Here is an 18,968-nt window from a genome sequence, read left to right as displayed (position 1 = left end):
AGGGCCTGCCCCTGTGTCCTCCAAGTGAGCAGGTGGGGCTGGCTAGCCTGATGCCCTCTGTACTGTCCCCAGGGTCTATGGACACCAGAGGATCCCCCCACTCATCAACCACAGGCCTGTCAAGATCTGGAGGGCCCACAGGGAACTGGGGGTCAGGAGCGGCTTCAGCCCTCACAGGGCCTCCAGTAACAGCCCCCTGCTTTCTGGGCAGAAAAAGTAGGAGTTAGGGCCACAGCTGCACCTGCAGTGTGAGGGAGCAGCCGGGAAACCACACCAGCTGTCAGGGCCGGCCCAGAGCCCAGCTTGGGTACTGACCCCAGCCCCTGTCCCCACAGTCTTGACCAAGGAGCTTCATGCCATCCAGGGGGAGCTGTGGCAGATCAAAGCCCAGGTGGACAGCCTGCTGCAGAGCCTGGAGCCCATGGACTGGCAGAGGGGCCCACCTGCAGGTCTGATCCCCACACACTGTGCAAACCCAGCTTTCCCCACTCCTGAAGCTGCCCAGCCCCTGGGGCCCTGCCTGGGCCTTTCCCAGTCTTCAGGTACCCCCTCCTTGGAGTATGCTCCTCACTTCTCATTCCTGGGCTGTTCTTGAGGCTCAAGGACTCTCGTGGCTTCTACATTGCCCCCACCCACTCAGCAACCCCCTGGAGCTAGAGCCACACATCCCAGCCCTTCCACCTGTTGCCCTCTCAAGTCATAGAGGCCCTAGGTCATTGCTGGGCATCGGGTGACCTCTCTAGAACCAGCTGTGGCCTCCAAACCCAGCCAGACTGATGACTCTGCACAGCCACAAAGGACAGTAGAAAGAACAGGGGTCCTGGCTGCAAGGGTTCCTCTTGTAGCTCTGTGTCCTCACAGAAGTCCCAGAGCCAGAGGGCCAGTCCCTGGACAGATGGCTCTGAGGGCAGTACAGACACAGAGCGGACAGTGAGTGGCCTGGCCCCGCTTCCCCATCTCCACCCTACATGTGTTTTGTTCCTCGTGGTCCCCGTGAGCAAGGGAAGACCCATGGTCATAGCCGCAGCCCGCAGTGGTTAAGAAGGGGAGGTGTGTGCCCCTGCCACAGAGCCATGCTCAGTAGGCTGGGCCTGGCCCTGTTTTCTGTCACCCAATTCCAGGCTTGGAGGGCTCAGCTATGCCAGGGTTGGTTCTGGGCTGAAATACCTTCTCCTGGAAGGCACTGGGGGGACAGGGACAGGAGGACTGTAGAGGGAATGTCACAGGTGTGCCCCAAGGCCCCAAAGCCCTTGTGTGAGACCTGGCTGGTAAGCTTGTTAAAACCCAAGCCCCTCTTCCGGGCCCCATCTCCACCTGCCGTTGCTGGGTCTCCAGCTGTCCCATGCCCCACCCCCAGAAGCTATGGCACACAGACCTTCCTGGAACTGGTAACAGCCCTCTGTGTGAAATTAGAGGGCCCCAACATTCCCTGCTCTACCATCACCTCCACTCTCGGTGGTCTGAGGCAGGCCACGCCTGGCCTACACTGTGCTGGGAGCCCACCCCCATCCACCCACACAGCTCTGTTCTTGGCCTGCTGGGCTCGGGAGAGCTCTCTCTGCTGCCCAGGGCCTGAGTCACACCTGTAACATTTGAATGGGCACATCTCCATGTAGAAAAAATGCTTTCTTTTGCCTGGTGGTTCTGAGTTCCTAGATCTGAGGTGCCAAAGCTCTGGGGAAATGGAAAGTGGGTGCAGAAAGACTAGGTGCTGTGGGCCCCTCCTTTCCTAGCCCATGCCTCCTGCCCCTCCACTAACGTCCTGCTTCTACTTTCCCTACAGGTGGAGGACCACGCATAGGACCAGGACAGCCAAGAGGAAGCAGGATCTCCTCCAGGCTCATCAGCTCCGGGCGTTCTGGGGTAGGTCCTTGCCTTGCCTAGGTTGTGAAGGCCTCCTGGTAGCACCCATGCAACCTGAGATACCCGTTCTGGAGCTGGGTCAATAGAAGAGAACACAGGGCTTGGCCAGAAAAGCGGAAGGTTCACTGTTGCAGCAGGTTTAGCTTCTTAGGAGGTTACATTTCACGATGACAGCCATGGGACTGACAGCGTTAGGAGGGAGGTAGCCTGGGACTGTACCAGGTCGCCATCCTCATGAAGCTGAGGCTGTCTTCCAAGGGACAGCTGACAGCCCACCCCCACCCCACCCCAGCACTCAGGGGCAATCCTCAGTCCTGAGTGCAGACACGGCCACAGCTGCTCTTCACTCCCCTCTGGATGCACCAACAGCCAACAGATTTCCCTGGGATCCCAGTCTCCCTCCCTGCCCGAAACAGCCGGAAGGTCCTCGGCGTACACCCCACACCACCCTCTTGGGGCTCCAGACTCGTCATCCACTCTCCAAAGCCATCCTTCAGAATAACATGAGCTGTCTCCACTGGTGTGATACCATTTCAGACCTGCTCTGGAAAGGTAAGTCAAAAGGGAAAAAATAAAATTCATAAATCTTTTTCCTGGTCAAGGCTTCTTGGTGTGGCTCCAGAAACTCATTCTGGTCCTTGGGCTGCCCGGCACCGGCCCTTCCCCGAGAAGCCGAGTGCAGAGACCGGACCAGGCTGCCCTGCCTTCTCAATGGCAGTCACCTGGCTGCGTCCAGAGCAGCCTTGAGACCAGACCAGCAGATCTGGGAGCCACACAGGAAAGACCCCACCCTCGTGGTGAGTCAGGCCGGTTCTGCCCTATGGAGCAGCCAAGCCGTACCTGGCTTTCCTGGCAGTTCACCTGCCCTCTCTGGGCGTTGCTCAGGGTTTTCCTCCTAGGACCAAGGCACCACGTGAAGACGGCCCAGGACACCACTTCCCACCGGCTGTGGAGGCCTCTGGTTGTGCCGTTCTCCACATGGCCAAGGACAGATCTGGCTTCCACCCAGAGCAAAACCCATTCCAGCTACCCAGCCGAGTTGGGTCTTGCCCAGTACCAAACCAGGGTGGGGGGCTGGGGTGCACTCAGCGCGCCGCTGGGGCCATACAACTCTTCCTACTTTTGTCATATCTCAGCAGCTGTCCTGTCTCTGGTTCGTGTGGGGGCAGCTTCTCCTTCTATAAAGCACAGGGCCCACATCCAGTCCTGCAGCTGTTCTTTGCAGCCTATCTGTCCCGTTCAAGTTGGTCTAAGGAACGGGACCGGTTAAAGGCACCGCGGTCACGGCCCCTTGCCACCTGGGATGTAAGAACAAAGAAGCCGTGCTCTCTAAAATCCTGGACCAAGAAGAATCACAACAGAAGACGCTTTTCAGATATAGAAGTGTTTTTCTTTTGGCTCAGACACGGTGAGAAGGCACAGCCTCTTGTCCAACCTCTCAAAAGTCGCCCAGTTACGTCAGAGGGAGTCTCTGGCTGGCGGTGCAAAGGATCTATCCCTTAAATGACTACAGTTCCCAGATACCAGCTTCCAGGTAAGTTCCAAGTTTCCAGCCTGGAAGTCAGGCTGCGCTCACAGGTGTTCTCAACTGGGTCGCAGCTGAGAGCCGGCTAAAGGAGGAAAGTTCCTTTAATGAGGTTTGTAAAAAGCCCTTCCACCACCACAGCTGTCTGGCGCCTCGGCTCTGTTTCAGCCTCTCCAGGTGCTCTCCGGGGCTCCTGCTGCATATCTCGATGCAGGCTCGAGGCCCACGGCACGGGTCTCGGCGTGGCGTCCGTCGTTGTTCAGGGCGGGGCGGCGCCCCTGCGACGGGCAGCCCGCACCAGGCACTGCTGCAACACTGGATAGAGGCGCTGGCAGCCCTCGAGGCCAAGGCGTACGGCCTCCGCCCAGCTCTCGGTCAGGCCACCCTCCCCGCTACCCAGCAGCCCAGCCACCTGATTCAGGACGGGCATGAGTGCCACAGTGAGACCGGCGGCGGCGCGCTCCTCCTCGAGCCGCGTGGGGTCCAGTAGCCAGGTGGACGCGGGCCCCGGAGCGAGGCTCAGGCCGCAGCCCACCACCAGGTCGTACATCTCCACGCCCGCATCGGCCAGGGCGAGCGCAGCGGCGGTGAGCGCGGCGGCCAGGGCTGAGCCCCCGTCCTCCAGCAGCAGCGCAGACACCTCGAGCTGTGCACGCGGGTATCGGCCCAGGCGCACCGCTGGCTCCAGCGCCTCCTGCAGCGCCAGCGCCAGCTCACGCTCCTCACCGCCGCCCTGGGGAGCGCGGCGCCGGCGCCCCGCGAAGGGGGCGCGGCGGAAATCGCAGAGCAGTCGACCACGCAGCGCGGCCGGGGCCTCGCCACCCGCTCCGGCCGGGCCGCCCCCGCGCTCGCCGCCCTCGGCCTGGCGCGGGCCCGACACCGCGCACAACACCTTGGTGCCTCCTGCCTCCAGGTAGGCTGAGCCCTTGGCTTGGCTCAGCAACCCCGCGCGAGCGTACACGGGTCGCAGCCGCGTCGGGTCGCGAGCGGCGGGCGCATCCTCTTCGTCGGCCGCGTACAGCTGCGGCGGCTGTGATTCCTCCGGGCCGCGTATACGGCGGTGGTCCCCAGGCATCACGGCGCCTGGCGTGCGACCTGCTTCCGGCCGCTGCTCCACCACGCACACCAGCTCTTCCGCTGCTTAAAGATGCGCGCCTGCGCGAAGGATGTCGGGGAGCAGCCGGCTTCGCTATAGCGCCCTCTGAAGGCCTGGAGGGAGAACGGCCGGCGTCCTCAAAGCCTTGGTGCCGCTAGTGCAGGGCATGTGGCGTTCATACATACAACGGGGGCGGGGGGCGGCAGTTAGAAGAAAGAGGCTTCTCTGCTTCCACCCCTCATTTTCTGTTGAATTATGAACACCTCCCTCTATGTCACCTATTTGGCTTCCATCGCCACAAACGGTTGAGGCAACCACAGGGGCTACTCCCAAAATTCAGAGTTCTGGGGCTAGACAGTGAATACAGCAGCAGCCAGCAGGAGTCACAGCATTTATTCTAGACAGCAGGGGCCACAGGCTGTGGAAACGGCGCGCCCCCATTGGGAATGGGTAGAGATCCTGCGGCGTCAATTATTGCACATGGTCCTTTATTCTCTGCAGCGAAAATGATTCCCATTTGCTAACCCAGACAGCTCAGGTCTGGAGAGCTGTCCGCTCCAGATGCCTATCGATGCACAACAGCAATGCTGGGGTACTCAGGGCAGACATATAAGGAATACTGGGTCACAGGACCTCTTCCAGTTACCGTGGGGTTAGGAAGATGGTGGGAGCTCTTTAAAGGTCCCAAGATTCTAATGTTCTTAGAGCAGAGGAGGAACTCCTGGCTGGACCTATGGATCCAGTGCCAAACTCCTCCTTCCCCACCTCAGTTCTTCACATCCCCGAGGTGCAGCTGGGCAAAGGAAGTGGCCAGCTGCAGCGCCTCCTGCAGGCAGCCAACGTTCTTGCCTGTGGCCTGCGCAGACACATCCTTGCCACCACCCTTACCATCCATCAGGCCTGATACCTGCTGCACCCACTCGCTGGCTTTTAGGCCCCTATTGGCTGCATTCTGGAAGAAAAGAAGGGAAGGGGGAGTTAGGACACAAGATAAATGAGGAATGGAGGAAAAGAAATGCAGGAGCCATCCCCCACTCCTGCCCAGGGTGGTGATGCTGGCAGCCGAGACACGCTTAACAGCTGGTAAAGGGGGAAGTCATAGCCACAGCCAGGAAAGGACAGAGTGGCAAAGCCAAGTATCAACCAGACATCTTCACCAATGAGAAGGCCGGGGTAAAGGGCAACAGGTGTCTAGTTTCAAATGCCGATTGTGAACACACAGGCCTCAGGAATAAGCTTAAGACCTACACTGCCCCCCTGGTGTGAAAGGTCGTAGGCAGTTCTGACCTGGGGGACTTGACACAGGCACGTGATTTTGCCAGCCTCATTATCCACAGTGAAGAGCATGGCAGACGTCTGAGGGGAGTGCATCTTGAAGAGCTTCAAAGCTTCATTCAGGGCCTGCGGGGGGTGGGAAGAGCTGGCTCAGGCCACGGTGCTGGAGCAGGTACCCTGCTCTCCACTCAGGTGAGAGCCTGCAGTCCACAGCAAGACCGCCACACACCCCCAACCCCACCCAAGCGTGCCCCACACATGCAAGGAGCTGCTCCTCTTCCCACCCAGAGCCAGATCACCCCAGGGCTCAGTCCCACCTAAATCCCAGATAGGGGGCCCCAGATAACCCCTTGGCTAAGAGCCACAGAGGACGCGTATCAGCCACCAGAGGGCTGCTGAGCCCCAGGGTAAGGGCCCCGGTCCCTAGGTTACCTTGGCTGAGGCACCACTCTCCATCTCCAGGATGACAAGGGGCTGGTTGGGGTTGCTGTCAATAAGCTGCTTTGTCTTCTCCAATACCTGCAGGAGAAAAGTCCAGAAAAACAGCAGGCTCTGAAACCCAGGCCCAATCCTGCTGGCCTTTGCCTAGAAACCGCTCTGGCCACCGGCACTGCCAGGACTCACTCGCTTCTGGACATCAGCTTTGCTGGCGCGGTCCAGGTCATCCATGACCTTCTTTAGGGATTTGAGAGTCTCCCGCAATTCGTCCTTCTGCCACTGGGGGATGACTGCGGTGGCCAGCACCTAGAACCAGAAGACCATATGAATCCGCGCCACAAATTGCTGGGATGTCAGGGTTCAGTCCCCTCAACCCTGCCTAAACCCAAGTCCTCCCTGACTAGTGTTCTGGAAAGGAGAGAGAACACACTTCAGGCTTTGAGATCAGTCCCTTCAGGAGCAGTTGTGGCAGGTGAAACAAGCAGGGCTAGAGAGAAAGGAGCAGTAGAGAGCTGGGCTCTCAAGTCAGGCCTGCTCCTTACCAGGTTGGGAACAGCCTGTGATGGGCTTCCTCGCAGTCTGAAATGTGAGTAAATGTGAGGTAGCCTAGGAAGCAGAGGGCGGCTTCAGCTCCTCCCCCACATCCCTCCACCCCAGTGCCCACACATGCTGGGGAAGAACTCTCCTGCTAGCAGCAATGGGAGCAGCGGGTCAAAGGCCAGGACCCATAGGGTACCTGCTACAAGGCTGCTGGACACTAACAGCCAGCACAGCACGAAGGCCCATTCCACCAAGAACCACAGCCCGACTGATTACAGGAGATTTCCTGAAGACAGGGCATGCCTCATGCATCAGGCCCTGGGGAGGGAGGGATGGACAGATAGATGGAGAAAAGGAGCCCACCCCTACCTCTCCAAGGTCAGCGATCTCCCTCTGCACATCCTTGTTTGGAGCAGTCTGGGCCTTCACTTTGGCTTCCATGAGAGAGAGAGATGTCTTCAGGCTCTCTGCTTTCCTGAGGGCCTGGGAGGGGACAACACCAGGTCAACCCCAGGCAGGCCTGAGTCAGCCTCACTATCTGGTGTGGGAGCAGTGCAGGAAGCCCCAGCAGCAGGCCAGGCAGCAGCACATCCCACCACACCAAAAAGTGGCTGTGGGGAGCAGATGCTGGCAGCCCCAGCAAGGAACACAGTGCTCACATGCACACTGGCAAAGGCTCCAATTCAGACTCAGGGGTTATCAAGCTCAAGCATCAGGAGCCCCTTTCAACCCAGGAGTGGCCACCCCTGGGGCTTCAGCAGTTCCCAGGGGAACAAAAGCCCCAGTTCCGAAGACAGAGCATCCATCATCTACTGCATGGCTTCAGACTAAGCATGCCCCTAGGAGTGCACAGATCAGTGCTGGGGGCCCTGAAGCCACAGCGACTCTATCTTCCCCTCCTCCACATGGAGACAGTAGTGGGTAGATGGCCAGATTCACATGTATTTTAAAAGACTAAACATAGGAAAGCTAAAGAATCATGTGTGGGAGTGGCTTTCTTCTGCCATGCAGGGGTAATGAGGAGGACAGTGGGGCAGGGGCGTGGCCCAGCCTCTGCTTTCACACTGACTGCAGAAACCTCGAAGAGCACTGTTTCTCTAGGGATTCACAGACTGCGCTCCTCTTGCCACCTTCAAACAAGCCACAAACCAGCCAAACCTACTCACCTTCTGGGCTTCAGCACCTGTGACAGCCACAATCCTCCGGATACCCTTGGCAATGGCTTCTTCCGTCACGATCACAAAAGCTCCTGCATGACTTGAGTTCTGCAGATGCCTGAATGGCAGAACACCAAGTCCACGGTAAAAGAGGCCCTGGCCGCCCTTGGCTGGGGTGCACCAGCCCTGAGCAGATACCACCCGAGGAGGCTCTCTCAAGGCAACAGAGGGTGAAGGCCCTTCACAACTCAGAGAATTTCAGAACACAACTGTGGCTGACCCAAGGACAAGAGAAGCAGGAGTAAGTTCAGGCACGGTGGCTCACACCTGTAATCCTAGCACTTTAGGACGCCGAGGTGGGTGGATCACCTGAGGTCAGGAGTTCAAGACCAGCCTGGCCAACATGGTGAAACCCCATCTTAAAAAAAAAAAGCAGGAATGAGAGTCAGGGAAGGCCTGGGCGTGAGAGTATTCTAACAGCAAATGAGACCCCAGCTCGCTGAGCCTCACTTAGTGTTCTCAGCTCTCAAAGTGGGTGATTCTTCCCACACAGCTGCTGTGAAAATCAAACGAGATAAACAAAGTGCTCTGTAGTCCCTAATATCCAATATGATATTACTGTGAGGCTCTACGTGACAGTTTTGGTCCTGGGGTGGAACTTAAGCTCTATTTTAGTATCCCTGCTCCCTAGGTGACAAGGATGGAAGATTAGTTTTAAAATCTTACCACAACCCCTTAAACAGAGAGGTTTTATTTCTCACTGCTTCAGAGAACCACAAATGCTCATTAACTCATTCTCATTCTTTAAGGGTAGTATAAAGTTGTTGTCTTTTTTTTTTTTTTTTTTGAGATAGGGTCTTGTTCTGTTGCCCAGGCTGAAGTGCCGAGGCACTATCTGGACCCTCTGCAACCTCTGCCTCTGGGTTTCAGGCGATTCTCCTCCCTCAGCCTCCCAAATACCTGGGAGCCAGGTGCATGCTACCATTCCTGGCTAATTTTTTTATTTTTAGTAGAGACAAGGTTTCACCATGTTGGCCACGCTGGTCTCGAACTCCTGACCTCACATGATCTGCCCGCCTCAACCTCCCAAAGTGCTGGGATTACAGGCATGAGCCACCGCACCCAGCACTGGGTATAAAGTTTGTGTAAGCTGTTTCCTGTAATCTAAAGGGTATTCGCAATAAGTAATCAGGCAGAGTGGGACTCATTTGAGGGCCCATTTCAGCTGGGCAGAAAAGCCTGGAACCCAACCTCCCAGACTGCTACCCTACTCTCTGCATATCCCCCTTCCTCCCTGCCTGTCAGAGGCCTACAGGAGACCTTGGAGGGTCTCCACCATGACATTAAGAATGTTCCTTTCATGGCTGGGCATGGTGGTGCATGCCTGTAGTCCCAGCTACTTGGGAGGCTGAGGCATGAGAATCGCTTCAACCCAGGAGGTGGAGGTTGCACTGAGCCGAGATCATGCCACTGCACTCCAGCCTGAGAAACAGTGCAAGACTCCACCTCAAAACACTAAAATTAAAAAGGCTTCATCTTTCCAGGTCACCATGACCTTCCCAAAAAGGCCCGGAGAGCTACAAAGGAATCCAAACCAGCAGAAGTGGCTATCCCAAGCCAAAGTGAGCTGGGTCAACCTGTGGCCTGCTCAGAGGCTCTGAGACAAGGCAGCTACATGCCCCAGATGCTGCCAAGTTGTCAAGGAAATTAGGTGTGGTGCCAGGAAAGGGAAGGGCTAGAACCACATCAGGAGCTCAACAAACATTCCACGCCTTGCTCAATCTTGAATTCACATGAGCCTTTTTGTGAGGATCAGCCCAGCAAGCAGCAGCAAGGAACTACACTGAAGTGTGAATACAGAGTTTTCCACCTTATCCTCCTGGGAATGTTTCATCAGAAAATGTTAACATCAGACATAGGGTCTAATGAGTGAACTACAATGCTGACTTTTTTTTTTAAATTTGAGACGGAGTTTAGCTCTGTTACCTGGCTGGAGTCTGGAGTGCAGTGGCGCCATCTCCACTCACTGCAACCTCCGCTTCCCAGGTTCAAGCAATTCTCCTGCCTCTGGAGTAACTGGGATTATAGGCATGTGCCACCACGGCCAGCTAATTTTTATATTTTTAGTAGAGACAGAGTTTCACCATGTTGGCCAGAAGGGTCTTGAACTCCTGACCTCAAGTGATCCACCCATGATCCAACTCCTGACCTCGTGATCTGCCCACCTTGGCCTCCCAAAGTGCTGGGATTACAGGCATGAGCCACCACGCCTGGCAGATGCTGAGGTTCCTGGGAACATTATTCAGCAATTGCATTTCTGAAGACTTCACTTCAACCTTAGAAAGACTGGAGTTGGTCTAGCCTAAGACCTACTTCCTCAGAGGGTGATGCCAGATGACCCATCTACTCTGCCCATCCGTGGTACTCACGTTCCCCCACAGAACTCAACAGAAGTCAGGGAGCCAGCAGGCCCAGAGGGATCATCCAGCAGCTCGGACACTGGGACCCCAACGGAGACGACTCGCACAGGGTCAGGATAGGTCTCATCAAACACAGCCCGTAGGCCCTGGATGGCTTTTGCTGCCGCCAAGGGGCAATCCTGGGTGTAAACAGGCTGCCAAAGAAGAGAGAAAGAGCTGGAAGACATCCCTGGAGGTACAGTAGGAAGCAGCAGGAGAGCATGGTCCTGCAGGCAGGACTTGGGTTCTGACTTGGCTCTGCCCAGCACGTGCCATGAGCTTCCTGAATCACATGTCACATACAAACTCAAGGGCATCAAGATGGGAACTTCTATTTTGTTCAACTGTGAACCAAATCTTATGTAAACAGACTTAACTAGAACAGGTCTGGTTCTCCTAAGGTGGGGATGGAGCAAAGGCCTCTCCCTCTCCCTCCCACCAACTATCACCACTGTCCCCTAACACAAGCACAGGTTGAGAATCACTGCTTTAAGCAAATCTACGTGCAGCCCAGAATCTGGTATAACTGAGAGACAGCACTGCACTGCCAAGACCGTGGTCAGACAGTGACAGCGCAGGGAAGGTTGGGGTTCAGCCACCGCCCATCCTACCTTAGCTGCCTCAATCATCTCATTAGCAATCTCTTCAGCTTTCTTGATCTGTTGGGTGGACATGGCTCCCTTGGCAGTGAAGTCAAATCGAAGGCGGTCGGGAGCAACCAGTGAGCCTTTCTGGTCAGCTTCCCCAAGCACTGAGCGCAGGGCGAAGTTCAGAATGTGCGTAGCTGTGTGGTTGCTCATGACGGGTCTTCGTCGGGGCTGCAGAGGGCAGAGGGGCTCTTGGAGACATCTGTGATAGACTGCTAGTCATCCCCCAGAACCTGCTCCCACTAGTGTTGCAATTTTTAGTTGGAAATATGGCTGTGCAGAATAAAGGTTATATTTCCCATCTTCCCTATGGCTAACTGTGCCCATGTGACTAAGATCTGGTCAACTGATTTTGAGCAAAAGTAATGTCTACCATTAAAGGGATGGGGTATATCCTTCCCTTTCTGTTCCACCACCTACAATAGTGATTGCCAAACGATGGCCTATGGCTAAATCTAGCCTGTCATCTGTTTTATTTAGAGACAGGGTCTCGCTCTGTTACCCAGGATGGAGTACAGTCGCGTGGTGATAGCTCAGTGCTGCCTCAAACTCTTGGGCTCAAGTGATCCTCTTGCCTCAGCCTCCCAAGTAGCTGGGACTACAGACACACATCACCACCCCCAACTAACATTTTTTTATTTTTTGGAAAGATGGGGTCTCATGGTGTTGTCCAAGCTGCTCTCAAACTCCCGGCCTCAAGCAAACCTCTCGCCTCAGCCTCCCAAAATGTGTGCGTTTTCTAAACAGGTTTACTGAAACACACCCACACCTGTTCGTTTACATACGGTCAATGGCTGCTTGTGCACTCCAACCACAGAGCTGACTAATCATGACCAAGAGCATCTGATCCGCAAAACCAAAAATATTTAGAATCCAGTTCTTTATACAAAGTTTGCCAACCCCTGGCGTAGACAATGGATCTGATACCTACCCTCTGGACCAGGAAATCAAAGGCAACACCCCAGTAAAGAAAGAAGAGTGTCAGGTGAGGAGAAGCCAGGCCCTCTGAGTCTGTGGGACAGAACCTCCATATCTGCTTGAGTTTTTTAGACCATACACTGCTATCCTGGTTTGAAGCTACTCTTACTCTGGAGCTCTATCACATGTCACAGAGCCTAGCTCTTCATTCTTCAGCATCCTTGGCTCCCAAAGAAGTGAGGTTACAAAAACAATCCCCGAAAACAAGTCTACAGGATCTTTAACTGAAATCACTGGTGAAATCAATGCCTTAGGTGTAAGGCCAGTTGCCTTGCCGGGAGCTCGGAGACGCCCTTCCTCTCCACGCCTGAAAATTATGTCACCAGAATCTGCACTCGGCACGAACGCCCACCTCTGCACTCCGCACCAGAATCTGCACTCAACACTAAACTCTGCACTCGGCACCTAGACCGCCGTTGGAAAACCCTGCCTACCTACCAATAGCAGCTTGCCCCGTTCATGTCCTGTTTCTCCACAGCCAATCAAACGCCTTCACTCCCTATAAAACCCCACGCCCGAGAGGAGTCAGGCACAACTTCTCTGGCCCCTTTCCCCAGGACCACAGAACCTTTGTCCAGGAGTTAAATAAATTGGCATTTAATTTTCTTATGCTGGCCTCAGTTTCCTCATTTTAAACTCAGCAATAAACCTCACAAGAGAATAACCCTTACATTAGGAACATACAGATTTAACTCTAGTTGCATCCCTCACAATCCACCAAATGCACTAAAATTAACCCCTGTGCTCTACTTGCAGTGTTACTAGGGAGTGATAACAATGACAGGACAATTGAAAGCCAGAAGAGGAGATGATTACTAACCAGATCCAATGGGGGCCACAATAACCCAACTCACCTCATCAATAAACAGCCGGACCTGATCCCCCACTTTCAGGTCACCATAGATCGTTCCGATGTGGAGCACATACCCTCCTCGCACCTGAGCATTCTTCACTGTAAACTCTGTTTTCTAAGAGGGGTCAAGGAGACCAATAAATAAATCCTTAATAAATTTTCTTTTTTTTTTTAAATCAAGTAAAGTGAATTTTCTTTTTTGAGACAAGAGTTTTGCTCTTGTTGCCCAGGCTGGAGTGCAGTGGCATGATCTCAACTCACCACAACCTCCGCCTACTGGGTTCAAGCAATTTTCTCCTGCCTCAGCCTCCCAGGTACCTGGGATTACAGGCATGTGCCACTATACCCGGCTAATTTTGTATTTTTAGTAGAAACAGGGTTTCTCTATTTTGGTCAGGCTGGTCTTGAACTCCCAACCTTAGGTGATCCGCCTGCCTTGGCCTCTCAAAGTACTGGGATTACAGGCATGAGCCACCATTCCTGGCCTATTAATTTTCCTCTATTTTCAGTATAAATTTGTATATATAAAAAATTCTCTTTACATATGTAAAAAGTCTCTTTACACGTGTAAATTTACATACATAAATTGTACATACACATTCTCTAAAACACTCTTTAACGGTGTGTGTGTGTACATAAACATATACCATTAATATTATTAAATATAAATAGGCCAGGCACGGTGGCTCATGCCTGTAATCCCAGCACTTTGGGAGGCTAAGACAAGTAGATTACCTGAAGCCAGAAGTTCAAGACCAGGCTGGACAACATGGTGAAATCCTATCTCTACTAAAAAAATACAAAAATTAGGCCAGGTGCGGTGGCTCAAGCCTGTAATCCCAGCACTTTGAGAGGCTGAGGCGGGTGGATCACGAGGTCAAGAGATCAAGACCATCCCGGTCAACACGGTGAAACCCTGTCTCCACTAAAAATACAAAAAATTAGATGGGCGTGGTGGAGCTTGCCTGTAGTCCCAGCTACTCAGGAGGCTGAGGCAGGAGAATTGCCTGAACCTAGGAGGCGGAGGTTGTGGTGAGCTGAGATTGCACCATTGCACTCCAGTCTGGGTAACAAGAGTGAAACTCCGTCTCAAAAAAAAAAAAAAAAAATACAAAAATTAGCCAAGTGTGATACATGTGCCTGTAATTCCAACTACTCAGGAGGCTGAAGTAGAAGAATGGCTTGAACCTGGGAGACAGATGTTGCAGTGAACTGAGATTGTGTCACTGCATTCCAGCCTGGGTAAAAGAGTGAGACTCCATCTCAAAAAATAAAAAATAAATATATTTCTGCACACGCAGACACACACAATATTAAGAAACATCTTAGAACTTTTTTTTTTTTTGAGACAGAGTCTCACTCCATTGCCAGACTGGAGTGCAGTGGTGCGATCTCGGCTCACTGCAACCTCCACCTCCCGGGTTCAAGCAATTCTCTGCCTCAGCCTCCTGAGTAGCTGGGATTACAGATGCGCGCCACCACACCCAGCTAATGTTTGTATTTTTAGTAGAAATGGGGTTTCACCATGTTGGCCAGGATGGTCTCGATCTCTTGACCTTGTGATCCACCTGCTTTGGCTTCCCAAAATGCTGGGATTACAGGCGTGAGCCACTGCACCCAGCTGAACATTTTTTTTTTTTTTTGAGATGGAGTCTCGCTCAGCTGCTCAGGCCAGAGTGCAGTAGCGCGATCTTGGCTCACTGTAACCACCGTCTCATGGGTTCAAGCAATTCACCTATCTCAGCCTCCCAAGCAGCTGGGATTGCAGGCACCTGCCATCATGCCTGGCTAATTTTATTTCAGTAGAGATGGAGTTTCATCATGTTGGCCAGGCTGATCTTGAACTCCTGACTTTAGGTGATCCTCCCACTTTGGCCTCCCAATGTGCTAGGATTACAGTCCTGAGCCACCACACCTGGCTGCATCTCAGAACATTTAAAAGCCTCTGTAAGCCTAAGGAAACAAAGTAACTCATTCAGCAGCAGCAGAGTTAGAGGCCAAGTTTTCTAGAAAGACATCTGCCCTTCAGAGAGCTGCCTCTCCTTTTTATGTGAAAAGTTTGTCGGAAACTTGCAGTCTGGCTGCAAAAATACTCTGAGAGTACCCAATGGCCAGGAAAGCAACAGGTACAAGCAGCAGCTTCCTTGGCTTCAGAAATACTGACCATGGAACCCAACCCAAAGGTGTGTGGGGTCTGCTCCCAAGGCCTGAAGCACCGTGGGGCAAGAGCAGCTCCCTGGCTCCACACCTGGCCCTCCTCCGCTAACAAGGAAGAACTGTTGGCTCACATCCTCATTGCTGTCATCCACCTTCACCAGGTAGCCTTCATCATAGATCTGCCCTCCTTGCTCGGCATAGAAACAGGTCTTGTCCAGCACAACTCCACACTCCTGGCCCGTGGACACCTCTTCCACAAACATCTTCTCCCTGCGCAGAGCCAGCACCGTAGCCACTGTGTTCTCAAATACTGCTCGAGGGAAATGCATAGAAGTGGGACAGTGGGTCAATGACCTTTTCACACTTTCTTAGCTGGCTTTTGCTGCATTCTTTCTCAAACTCTTCTTAGTTCCTAATTGTCCAATTGTACTGTAGAAGCAACCCTATTAGACTCTATGAAAGAGCTCTGCATGCCGGCTTTCCATCAAAGAAAGCAACGCTCGGTCAGGTGACCAACTGTCCCAATTTTTAGAGCTCAGGGGTTTCCTGGTATGCAGGCTTTCAGTGTTAAAAGTGGGACAATGGATTACCCTAACTTTGAGCTACTGAGCAGAAACTTAGTGCATCATATTAGATCTTTAATAGTAGTAATAAATTCCCTAGTCCAAGATAAACTCACAAAAAATGTACTCATTCTATAGACTTGCTTGAGTAGACTGAGGTATAAGATTGTTCTTGGGAGGCTGAAGCAGGAGAAGTGCTCGAACCCAGGAGGCGGAGGTTGCAGTGAGCCAAGATCGCACCACTGCACTCCAGCCTGGCACCTGGCGACAGAGCAAGACTGTCTCAAAAAAAAAAAAAAAAAAATTGTTCTTAGCAGGGCGCAGTGGCTCATGCCTATAATCCTGGCACTTTGGGAGGCTAAGGTGGGCAGATAAGTTGAGCTCAGGAGTTTGAGACCAGCCTGGCCAACATAGTGAAACTCCATGTCTACTAAAATAAAAACCTAGCTGGGTGTGGAGGAGTGTGCCTGTAATCCCAGCTACTTGGGAGGCTGAGGCAGGGGAATCACTTGAAGCCGAGAGGTGGAAGCTGCAGTGAGCCGAGGTAGCGCCACTGCACTCCAGCCTAGGTCACAGAGCAAGACGCTGTCTCAAAAAAAAAAAAAAGAAAGACTGTTCTCTAATAGGGCAAAAAAGCAGCAAAAACATGTATTGCCTATTTTTTTTTCTTTTTTTTTGGAGGCAGGGTCTTACTCTGTAGCCCAAGCTGGAGTGCGGTGACACAAACATGGCTGACTACAGCCCTAATCTCCTAGACTCAAGTGATTGTCCTGCCTCAACCCCAAGGTAGCTGGGACTACAGGCGTGCATCACCACACCTGGCTAATTTTTGTATTTTTGGTAGAGACATACTGCCCAGACCGGTCTCAAACTCCAGAACTTAAATGATCCACTCACCCTAGCGTCCCAAAGTGCTAGGATTATAGGCATGAGCCACTGTGCCAGCTTTGTTTCTTAACTTTAGAATGCTATTATCCCAATAGCATTCTAATAGTCACTGTGGACTGTATCAATGCCAACTGCCCACTTTTCTGCAAGATGTTATAATTAGGGGAAATGGGATAAAAGGTAGGAGACCCTTCCTACAGTTTTTTTTTTTTTTTACAACATCCTGTGACTATAATTATTTCAAAGTAAGAGTTAAGAAAACCTCCAGCCAAGGGTGCCTATGTGTATAACAGTGCACAGTGTGACTGACTGTACAACCCTCTAGGAGAGGCTGTCAGCAGTCTGCTGGATAGCTAATCTTGAGAAACAATCTTTCAAAAACCCCCCAGATATGAGGAAGAAAGCTCAGAAGCAGAAGGAGCATAGCAACATACCGTAGTTACCACTGGAGTCTGAATGGTAATTGTACTTTGGGGAATCATCTGTGACCTCCAGACCCTGGGCCCGGAGCTCTTCGATAGCGTAGATGTCCAGCATAATAAGGTCTTCCCCACCAGCTCCTTTGCCCTGTGATTTAAGCTGTCAGTGAGAAAAACAAGCATAAGTTACCCTAAAGCAAAAGAAAAGGGACTCTGAAGGACTGGCACTTTCTAAACTATGCCCAACATAAAACTTTGCTCAATCCTGCCACTACTGATATTTGGGGCCAGATCATTTTTTTGTCTTGGAAGCTCCTCTCACAGTGTGGGATGCTGAGCGGCACCCTGGCCTCTATCAACTACATGACAACAGCATCTGCCCTTGGTTGTGAAAAACCTAAGGTGTCTTGAGACATTATTGCTAACTGCCCCCTGGAAGGCAGACTCGCCCCTACTTGAGAACCACTGATCTGGGGTAAAAGCACTTCAAAGACTTTAACGGAAGGAAACTTATGCTTTCTCTGCAGCCAAGTGGTGCTGGGTTGGAAGATGTTGGGTTTTCTGCTCACTCTCCAAGTTCTTTACCTGGGCCAGTTTCCTCTCCTCTTCAAAGCCATCCATGTCTACCAACAGGCCCTTCTCTTCGGCAATCAATCCAGTGAGATCCACTGGAAACCCATAGGTGTCATAGAGGAGCCAAGCAGTGTCTCCTATACAGCACAAAGAAGGTGTGTCAAAAACCAGAAATGGCCCCTTTTCCATGCTAAGCCCTCTGAGACGATGCTGGGATTGGCAGAAGGGATTAAAGAGACAAGGCCAGTCATTAACAGCCCTTTGTGCCCGTCCGAAAATCCAGCACATCTCTTCCAGTTGACCTGAAGGAAGCACAATGGGTGTCCTGGTACAATTCTGGGTTTTTTTCTTTTTTTTGAGATAGAGTTTTGGTCTTGTAGCCCAGGCTGGAGTGCAATGGCCTGATCTCGGCTCACTGCAACCTCAGCTCCCAGGTTCAAGTGATTCTTCTTCCTCAGCCTCCCAGGTAGCTGGGATTACAGGTATACAGCCACCATGCCCAGCTAATTTTTGTATTTTTAATAGAGACAGGATTTCACCATGTAGGCCAGGCTGGTCTCTAACTCCTGACTTCAGGTGATCTGCTCGCCTCAGCCTCCCAAAGTGCTGGGATTACAGGCATGAGGCAGCCTGACAATTCTATTTCTTGATCTGAACATAAGTGTGTTCAATTTGTGAAAATCCATCAAGCTCTTCTCTTGTTCATCATACTTCAATAAAAATGGGGGAAAAAATCTTTCAAATTAATTTTCCCCAAATTGCAAAACTGTATATAGCAAACATTCCCATTTTTGCCTGAAAAATACACGTGCAAAAAGTACCTACATGTATTTGCATGCAAACAGAGAAGTATCCTGAAGACTTACACATCAAACCATTAACAGTTGTTATCTCTGAGAAATGAGTGTGGGAAAGAGGATTTTCACTTTCTGAACACTTTTTATTCTGTATCATCTGAATACTCGGCCACAATGATGCATTACTTTTACCATTTTACTATAAATTCCAGTTTGCACCAAAAGCAGTTCATCTACCTATGTTCAGTCTCACAGACATAAGAGCTCATAGTCAGTCTGTGAGAAAGGGTTTGTCTTTGCCATAAAGATGAAATGGGTGGGATGGAGAAGGGCAAAAACTGGTCCCTACCAGGAATGGTCTTGCTGTCTCCCAGGCTCAGAATTTTCCTGTCCAGGATGCGTCGCCCTCTACTGAGAGTCTTGAGAAACTGCACCTCTTCTTCATTAATGATGTCCTTCACCATGTCTGGGTCCTTCATCAGCTCAGGAAATGCATCTCCCTGACAAAGCGGAAGCAAGATGAGGGGCTAGATGAAGCAAGAGTCTATTCCCTGACCCCTCTTAAAAAAGCTCCTGGCCGGGCGTGGTGGCTCACGCCTGTAATCCCAACACTTTGGAAGGCCAAGGCAGGTGGATCACAAAGTCAATAGATGGAGAACATCCAGGCCAACATGGTGAAACCTCATCTCTACTAAAACACAAAAATTGGCTGGGTGGAGCAACACGTGCCTGTAGTTCCA

The 18,968-nt window shown here is 52.2% G+C and overlaps 2 protein-coding genes across 3 annotated transcripts in view; both read right to left on the bottom strand.

Annotated features, from left to right (window-relative positions):
• Window positions 1-1,984: 1,984 nt before the first annotated feature.
• EXOSC6 (exosome component 6) lies at window positions 1,985-4,508 on the bottom strand. Its single transcript, XM_008986199.5, has one exon. It carries the CDS (start codon window positions 4,461-4,463, stop codon window positions 3,648-3,650), a length of 816 nt encoding a protein of 271 aa, XP_008984447.3. The 5' UTR covers window positions 4,464-4,508; the 3' UTR covers window positions 1,985-3,647.
• A 350-nt stretch (window positions 4,509-4,858) lies between these two features.
• The window catches only part of AARS1 (alanyl-tRNA synthetase 1), a 31,693-nt gene continuing 17,583 nt past the window's right edge, over window positions 4,859-18,968 (bottom strand). For both annotated transcript variants that reach the window (XM_002761142.6, XM_008986198.5), the window contains exons 9-21: window positions 18,578-18,728; window positions 17,444-17,568; window positions 16,874-17,018; window positions 15,120-15,298; window positions 12,833-12,946; window positions 10,965-11,171; window positions 10,324-10,508; window positions 7,904-8,012; window positions 7,107-7,220; window positions 6,384-6,503; window positions 6,192-6,278; window positions 5,772-5,885; window positions 4,859-5,436 (exon numbers count right to left, since the gene is read on the bottom strand). In XM_002761142.6, coding sequence (XP_002761188.2) covers window positions 5,251-5,436; window positions 5,772-5,885; window positions 6,192-6,278; window positions 6,384-6,503; window positions 7,107-7,220; window positions 7,904-8,012; window positions 10,324-10,508; window positions 10,965-11,171; window positions 12,833-12,946; window positions 15,120-15,298; window positions 16,874-17,018; window positions 17,444-17,568; window positions 18,578-18,728 — 1,836 coding nt within the window. In that variant the 3' untranslated portion in view covers window positions 4,859-5,250. The remainder of the gene's footprint in view (window positions 5,437-5,771; window positions 5,886-6,191; window positions 6,279-6,383; window positions 6,504-7,106; window positions 7,221-7,903; window positions 8,013-10,323; window positions 10,509-10,964; window positions 11,172-12,832; window positions 12,947-15,119; window positions 15,299-16,873; window positions 17,019-17,443; window positions 17,569-18,577; window positions 18,729-18,968) is intronic.

This window comes from Callithrix jacchus, chromosome 20 (genome assembly GCF_049354715.1).
Source record: "Callithrix jacchus isolate 240 chromosome 20, calJac240_pri, whole genome shotgun sequence".
Classification (NCBI taxonomy): Eukaryota; Metazoa; Chordata; class Mammalia; order Primates; family Cebidae; genus Callithrix; species Callithrix jacchus.
Note: the sequence above shows the minus strand (reverse complement) of the source record. Positions and strands in the feature narration are given on the sequence as shown.

Coding starts and splice junctions, on each gene's coding strand:
- EXOSC6 (XM_008986199.5), bottom strand. CDS start 4,463: ATGCCTGGGGACCACCGCCGTATACGCGGCCCGGAGGAATCACAGCCG.